This window comes from Haliotis cracherodii, unplaced genomic scaffold (assembly GCF_022045235.1).
Source record: "Haliotis cracherodii isolate W230 unplaced genomic scaffold, xgHalCrac1.p SCAF_6, whole genome shotgun sequence".
In the NCBI taxonomy this organism is placed as follows: Eukaryota; Metazoa; Mollusca; class Gastropoda; order Lepetellida; family Haliotidae; genus Haliotis; species Haliotis cracherodii.
The window spans coordinates 28,843,917-28,852,835 of NW_027266319.1; the positions used below are offsets into that span (position 1 = coordinate 28,843,917).

Here is an 8,919-nt window from a genome sequence, read left to right on the forward strand (position 1 = left end):
TGATCAACACTGGGCATGAAAAGCTAACAATCACTGGGCTACCCATCAAGTGAGTAAGTGTGAATGGTTTTGATGCCAATAAAGTTTGGAACTAATATTGAATAATTTTAGTATAGATAAATTGTTTGATAGGCATTACTTAGAAGTTGACGGATGACAAGGTAGACACAATTTATGCTTATCTTATCCATAAAATTGTGTCTACCTTTCGTATTGATGGCAATATTTCATGCCTTGTGCAGACCATTCTGAATTACCATTAGCATCTGAATTTGGCTATTGTAAGAAATGGTTCGACACTTGATACAAAGAATGTCCAATGTTCTAACCAAATTCCACCAGGTCATTGATTTGATTCTGAAACTGTAAAATATACTACTAAGCTTGATAGGGATAATCAGGCTTCAATAAACACTTGACACGAGAATCAAAAACCATGTGTATCATGGACAGATAAAAGTATCCCTTCGAAAGTGGAGAAGCATACTTTACAGACCCTGCAGTAACCAGTTGGAATTACTCCCTGTAACTGCTTGGGTTACCGGGATATAACTTGGCATTATTCCCCACAGATAGGGCATGTCTCACTTAACATGCTTATTGAACTGTGACGTCTTGAGATGTCACATTCCAACACACAGAAAACAAAAGTGTCCAAGGTTTAATATTTTTTATTCACTCTTGCATTGCGATGCTAGATGATTCCTCATAAATATTCACACTGTATTGTACATAGTGTCAAGATGGCTTTATCAGGTTCCCCTTCAAATGGCACACATACTCAGATGACCAAAGTCATGACCAAAATCAGTTAAAGCCATGAAGTAGATTAACAACAAAACATTTTTGAAGATCAAGACATGGAATTAATATTTTCCACCCTGGCAAATAGAAAACAACGGCATTATCAATATGTATCTATTGTGTGTTCAGTAAACAGATCTTCTAAATGTCCAAGCTCTCATTCTAAAATGCAGCCATCATCACTGGGTAATGCCCAGCTTACGCTTCAGTGATTCTGGCATCTCTGGTGGTGGTGGTCGTGGCAAACGGAAGTACACCTTGACAGAGTCGTAGATGAACCACTGCAGGGCTGTCAGTGTGCCGATCATGATGATTCTGGGGAACAGGCCCTTCCACATACCTGACAAAACAGCATTGATCAGTGTGAATAAAACAGTGTAACAAAAATATCTGATAAACATTATGGCATGTCAGTCAAAACTACACTACTTAATAATATTTGCCTGCCATTACTTCAGAAATAAAACTTGCATTTACAAATTTGAATCTCATCTACACAACCGTCACTGATCTGGTGTTAGTAAACTATATTCTTAGAGGAAGGGGTTGACTGTATGTATGTATAACCTTTGTAATTTGTAATACTATATCTTAGTTAAAACTAAAAATGTAAGTTACTTTCCAAATGTTTTATTTAGATATTGACATATAAACACTTGATGTGTCCGAAGTGACAGCCTGATCGTGGCACAAACCGACATGACTGTCGGCACAGTCCAGATCCAAAGTCTGCCATGTCAGGTATACTGATCTAGCACACCAATGACTCAAGCACTCTCGACTGTACAACACAAGGTTGCTGGGTCCGACACTACACACGAGCCTGTAGTACACTGCCCCGAGAGTGGATCTAAGGAGTGTGCAAATTCAGCTTGAGTTTTAATTTTGTAACTTTGAATCATTTCAAAACATTCAAGATTTAATTAAACTATCTCATGATCCATATCATGTATATAGTCAATCATAGTTGTATGACCTGCAGCAGAAAAGTAAGATTGTCAATAATACATTAATAAGTTGCATGGCAGTGGCTAATAGCATGAGTAGCAATGCTTACACCATGGAACAATGACCAAATCCTTAGTTCTTACACTCATGGTACTGTGAACCTATTCTGTCCCTGAATCACTACACAAAGTGAGTGAGTGAGTGAGTTTGGATTTACGCCGATTTTAGCAATATTCCAGCAATATCACCAGAAATGGGCTTCACACATTGTACCCGGGTCTTAGGCGTGACGAGCGAACGCTTTAACCACTTGGCTACCCAACCACCCCTACCACACAAAGAAACAAATTACAGGGTTAGAACTTAACACTTGCCTGCAATTGCCTGCAAATTCCCCCATTATTTTAACATTACAAGGGCATTTTACCTGGGCTAGTAAAGCTTTTGAGTTTAGTTTTAACCCTGACTTAGCCCAGGGTTAGAGATTAACACCAGCCTGGAACCAGGGGCTACTCTAATTCCTGTGGGCTAGTACAAATTTTCACTTTGTTTTAAGAGAAGCTTTTAAGTTCAGTTCTAACCTGCATAGGCTGATAAACAAACGACATACCTCCAAATCCAAGTTTCTTTGCTGCATCAACAAAGTTGCTACCTGCATCCTGATTCAGCTTGGACACAATTGTGTCAGCGGGGTGAGAAACAATGGCACAGAAAACACCAGCTGAAAAACATTAAGAACACTACAGTAGGGGAAAACATCTCAACAAAGAAGTTAACTTATCAACATCCATCACACAATTAGCATGATTATTCCCACATAATCAAGGTATTCATTTTCCAATTTAGAAATGTGGTCTTTAAAATAAAAAGTAGCTTACCAATATAACCGGCAGCAAATGTCACAACAAGCTGTTCACTCTTGGAGCATTCAGCTCTTGGTCTAGGAACGACATACTTGTACAGAGCTTCTACTGTACGTTCAAAGCAGGCAAACTTCATCATGGTGTATGGGATCTGTCGGGCCCACAGTGGCACAAGACCCTTGTAGAGTCTGAAAAACAAGTGAACATGCGGAAGTAACAGAACAATAACTTTCCTCTGCATGCATTATGTGTGTGTTAAAGAATGTTGGTGTTTAACACAAACTGTTTGAAATTAAGGTAGGACTGGGGTCCTTGATGTTTGCTCCTATAGTACATGTATTTAAGCACTTAACTCCCTCAATCTCTTACGTTCAACATTAGGGTTAACTTTGAAGCTAAATTTCAAACATTGGGAGGCAAGGGAATTGTTGGAATGGACACATTATAAACTCATGTATCAGTTGGGAGATTTTTCTTACATACTGCATGTTAGGCGAGATGAATTCCAGAATAAGAAAACATCAATACCTGAACCTATGCCATGCTGCACACTGAACATGAAGGTATCTGCTGGTGTGTTTGTTAGTACAATGATACCCTTTCCATTCCTCCTTTTTTCCTAAACATAAAATGATGGCTCCACTCTGCACGATATTCGGTTGTTTGCCAAGCCTTCACATACTTATGATTGTTGAAAAGGATAATCAAATATAACTATCGTTAATGTCAATTTCCACAGTTGGTTGCTTATGTTACAATCCATGGCATGCAAATAAAATCAACACAAAACAGACAAACCAGTGATTGATACAATAAGCGATGTCCCACACTGTCGGGGCATCATGATAAAACAAGTTACAAAAACTGACTACCAATCCATTTTGTCCCCTCTTATGACTGCCATAGGTTACATGGTAACTGGGGACCAATTATATCCCTGAATGCCCACAGGTACATTTTGATAGTTGTGTATATTTCCTCAAAGAATTCTAAATGATCTTGCAAGATTTAGTTATTGTCAGTTGTTTCCTTTGTTTAATGTGCTTTGAATCTAACTTTCAAATGCCACAAATAAGTTGCCCAGTAATAGTAAAACAGCAAAAGACAGCTCTCCACAAAGTGATGTGTGTGCAAGTTGTTTTAAAGCATTTTCAGTGATTATACAACATGTACAAATGAGTTAATCAGGGTATATCGGAGAAATGAAATGATTAGATATTTCTATGAATCATCATATACCTCTTTGTTGTGTATTTAAATATTTTGTCACTTTAGAGTCTCACTTGACAAAGGAATCTTGCATGTTTGGTGTAATTTTCATCCAAAATTGTCCTCATCCTATTTTCGATGACAACATTCTTAACACTCAGTACTATTATAAAAAACACAGCCCAGGGACTAACAGAAATTCTTAACTTTTTTCATTATATCATGTATAATGCACGTCAAACATATTTTTCATGATGTTATTTCTTGTTTCTCCTTTAGCATGTTTAGTCTTAAAAGCTTGAGAGGTAAAACCCTGTCCTTAACAGGGGTCGATATAACCATGATAACTGCTGACCCGTTAAAATTACGAACGGCTTGCTGAAACAAAGTAGATGGCTCGTCTGGCTAGTAAACATTTCACCCCGTCTGTTTAATTATTTTAATTGCACATTGGAATCATGTAATTTTGATGAGAAAATATTTAGGTAGGGAGGGAGGGGCTTACCCGCCAACACCCTCTTCCCGAAGAATACGGGGGAAACCCTCTCTCAGTGTGTTGCTCCATCCTGGCTGAGTTTGAATCCTGACCTTCACTGCTTCCATGGGGCAGAGAGCAATGTCGGCAAAGAATTCTGCCGATGCACTAGCAGCCAGATACAAGGAGGTACGCCACAAGTAGGTGTTTTCCTGCAGGATGATAAACATTAATATATAAATATCAGTTTTGAAAACACTACTACACTACAAAATATGTTTGATGTTGAATCTCAATACCTCCCATGACTATTCAATCTACTTTATCAGTTGTTCATAAGAATATGTGTACAGTTATTCATTAAATTCATAACATGCTTAAGGGATGGTTTACTATAATAGAAAGAACAAATTTACAACGTGTATTAACCTAGCTTCTTATTTTAACTGAACACTTCCAGATGGCATTTTTACAAGCAATTAGTTTATGTCATAGATTACCTCTCCCATGAGTCCAGAATAGAAAATTTTGAAAACTTCATAGAAGCCAAATTTGCAGAGTCCCTGCATGGAATATCCTATAAATGTTGGTGCCCATCCTTTTCCAAGGGCCCTCGTTCCTCCTTCTGCCAATGTGACACGGAATCCTTTGACGATGCTTCCATATTTCTCTGGGTCCACCTGAATTCTGCATTTCACCAAGTCCAATGGCACAACAGCCGTATGTGTAATACCACAGCTCAAGATACCTCCAAACCCACAAAGGGCATAGTACTTGCCTGAGCCAAACTCACAGCTGGTCTCATCTGAAAGGATTTTAACAGACAATTCAGTCACTATTCGCATCCATTCTAAGTGTATATATGCACAGAATGCACATTTTGTGCTGATTTAAACCCTCAGCTGTCTGTAATTTTTCCATGCATTCAATATTAAGATATCAATTTAGCTACCATGATTACAATATCAACTGTTTAACATCGCATCAGCAATATTCCAGCTATAACCAGCAGAGGATGTAACGTGTACGCGAGACGGCTCTCCCGTCTCGCGTACAAGTGACCACCTGATTACTTTCGCGGAGGTCGCGGGTGACAGCACAGCCACGGTGATTGAATTAATTAGTATCAAGCGCTTCACTGAGTACTGCGGACCGCACCCGTCTCTCGTACAAGAGACGGCAGAGCCGTCACGCGTACACGTTACGTCTGCGACTGATAACATTGCAGACTGTAAATAATCAAATCTAGTAACATCTTGTGCAATTGGGGTATGATTACACACAATCGATTAAGTCACCAAAACTGAGCCACATTGTCATGTCTGTAGCCTCTTTCAAACACTTCATACAAACTTTTCTAGCCTGGCATCCATACAGGGGCATTTTTATGTGTGCAATATTAATAACAATCATTTTGATGGCAACTCTCTATACCATAAAGGTGTCAGTATTTGTAGTTCATTCCTAATAGTTTTACATTTGCTTCTATAAAATCATACAGGTCAGGTAATTATCAACTTACCTTCATCAAAACATCAGGGTTCAAAATTAACTTAAAGGGCAAGTTCACACGGAAATGAACCTTTTTTTCTTTTACTTTTTCCACATTAAAAGTGTTAACATAGAAGTGTCATAGACAAAAATATAAAAACAACATATTTAATTAACATATTTTTTGCACTAAAACGATTTATATTTTTCACATTTTCCAAGTGTTCTATTTCCATAACAAAAACACCATGGCTTATGTCCCTTGCAATATGACGTCATTGGTGCCAATTGATAAACATTATGACGTCATCATGCTTTGTTAGAGCCGCTTCACGTGGTGTAGGTACAGTTTTGTGATTCTAGCATCTCAGATGCCAGCCAGAATTGTGTTATGCTGAGTCACCACTGCGCCGGAGTGTGTCGTAGACCATGTTGTTTTACCGCAAACTGGTCCTTGATATCTTTTGCGTTGAGAATAGACAGGGACCCAGTTGAATTGGCACCAATTACGTCATAATCTAAGGGGGATAACTCAGGCCTATTTCGCTCGTAAAACGAAGGCCTCATAAGGGCATATCACTTTCACACTATTGTGAGCTTCCTACTTTCACTGTGAAAAAAAATGAGTGTATATTTTCAAACACAGATACTAACTAATTCTAAAATTGCGTTTTGTTTAGAAAAAGAAAGAAAGTGATTTTTGCGTGTACACTTCCCCTTTAAGTCCACGACTAATAAAAATTCACTAAGGACTAGGCCCCTTGTGACATTTATTTTGGGCATATCATCATCTTTACCATTAGGAAGATGGCAACTCTGTATCAGATCACGATTGCAGACTAGTGAAATTTCCAACACTAAACATACACATGGCCTTCCTTGGACATCAGGCTAAGTAAGATTAGATGGTTTATGCATGCAACTCTACCACAGTCAAAGGAAGAAGGGGGAGAAAACTGACAAATACTGTCATCCCAACTTAACCTTGCCATGGCAGGACCTTACACTCATTCAAGGACAAAGACGTTCAAGTCAAAATGTCAATCTCAGCTTATTGTTGAGTTACCCATGAATGAGCCAGGCATGCATGGCATAGAGTGTAAAAAGGTATAGTTAGGTCATTGTTACCATAGGCTACAATCTTTCCTATCAAATGTGAAAAAGATCACTTCAGGCTACATTACATGGCAAATAAGCCTGCCTACGAACTAAAGACGGTGCGTTTGCAATGAAGACATTTAGAAAAGAATTTCTTCATTAATACTCATTTATTCTCGTAGAAACAGAGATCATATGTCGACAATGTTTCATCTTTCATATTCGTGATACAATTTGACATTGAACTGTCATCAGCTGATCATACAGTAAACTAAACGTATGTACAAGCTTAGACACGCATAAAGCATTATCACAAATACATTATGTACAACAAACCCTAGAGTTATCAAATTGACATATCATCTTACCGGTACTGGCTGCAGCAATTGTTCGGTCTTCGTTGACTTTCAATCCCTCACATTTCGCGTGGAACGGATTATTGAAAGTGCCGCTCTGGGCGGACGATAGAAATGATTTGAACATCCTTCCTGAAAAGAAATCAAGAAATGTGTATTACAAATGCAGTGAACCCTTGGACATCGTGAAGAAATTCGGTGATGATGCAACAACTATAGACGAAGTTCATGGAAATCTTTGACACGTTTGTCCTTCACACCTACCGAAAATGGCGTGCTCGGCGTAAAGAGACCGGGTGGAAGTCACGTGTTTCTAACATTGTGACGTCATATTATTTCACAGTTTCCAATGTTACTCGATTAATTGTCACCAGTGCACCAGGCATTCTTTCAGCCTAATAAGTCATGGAATCTGAAGTGCTAACTTAAAAGATATTTGTCTAATAAAACTAATTATTGTGAAAACATTTCCGTGATGTACCAAGAAAAAAATAGATGTGCCTTTTCGATTAGAGTTACACGTATAAACCGGTTAACACTGTCTCTTCAGCATTCTTTATACTTTATACGAGGTAACATTTATGATTTTACATGAAGAAACACCTAATGTCCATATCTATATCTATTCATAAAACGGCCACGAAAACGCCAAAAACGACATAAGACCATTACAGTGAGTGTTTAAGAGTAATTATTTTTACAATACGTGTCTCTACATCTTTTCCCACTCGTGATGTAGCAGGGCCGCGAAGGTGCAAAATAGACAACACTTGTTATTTAGAACAGTTAGGAAGGTAATAATTTGTTTTACTCCCTTAAACACATTAAAGGAATAATAAGTAATGTTAACAGTTCACAATACTGTCATCAACATCACAAACCGCTTTACATGACAAACATATTTTACTCTTTTATTAGCTGTTACAATAGTTCGTCTACACAACTCAGTATCAGTATAGTTATCCACTAAACTTACCACGTCATCATGTTCATTTCAATGATATTCGTGTAATCTTCAGTTTCAAACTTTATATATTCGAACAGGTAAATCCTGGATTATCCAGTGAGATATATAATTCCCTGACTTACCTATGTATTTTAGTACTGTGATGAAACGAATGACTTCTTTATTCTATCAAAGCGACAGAAGTTGGAATTTACAAGTCGACTCTTTTATGATATTACAGCTAAAGAATGCCACACAGGCCTAAATAAGTTTTTTGTTTGGTTTACGGATCCGCCGACATTACAGAAAATATAGAAAAATATAATCAGAACATGAATTGTGTATTTTTGTACCGCCGACGAAAAGAATCGCTTTGAAAATAATTTATTTCCAAGGGATGTTTTATTACTGAAACGGAATTTTTAAATAGTCATTACAAGTTATTACAAGTAAGATTTACATTTAGAATATTTATATAGACCCCAACCAGGCCAGCTTTTTATCACCTCCCGATCCCAATCAAATGACAATATGAGTTAAAAAGGCCTATACAATGCATAATTTCAAAAGAAAACCACTCACCCGGCTAAGTTTTCCTAGACCTCTGTGTCTACCAACCCACTGGACTATCTCAACTGACCAACTGACACATGCAGAGTGGGAATTATTCTTATATGCCTTAACTACTCAGTTACCGTTGTCGGCAACGGCCGTAACAGTTACGTACTA

The 8,919-nt window shown here is 37.9% G+C and overlaps 1 protein-coding gene and 1 non-coding gene across 2 annotated transcripts; both read right to left on the reverse strand.

Moving 5' to 3' along the window:
• Positions 1-656: 656 nt before the first annotated feature.
• Positions 657-7,552, reverse strand: LOC139445437 (solute carrier family 25 member 3-like). Its single transcript, XM_071226582.1, has 7 exons — positions 7,509-7,552; positions 7,257-7,376; positions 4,800-5,104; positions 4,330-4,511; positions 2,631-2,803; positions 2,363-2,473; positions 657-1,144 (listed from the first exon to the last, which is right to left on the reverse strand). The coding sequence occupies exons 2-7, from the start codon at positions 7,369-7,371 to the stop codon at positions 984-986; spliced, it is 1,047 nt and encodes a 348-aa protein (XP_071082683.1). The 5' UTR covers positions 7,372-7,376; positions 7,509-7,552; the 3' UTR covers positions 657-983.
• LOC139446843 (small nucleolar RNA SNORA53) lies at positions 1,465-1,668 on the reverse strand. The gene has a single exon (XR_011651937.1). It is a non-coding gene; the product is annotated as a small nucleolar RNA SNORA53 (small nucleolar RNA).
• Positions 7,553-8,919: the final 1,367 nt, after the last annotated feature.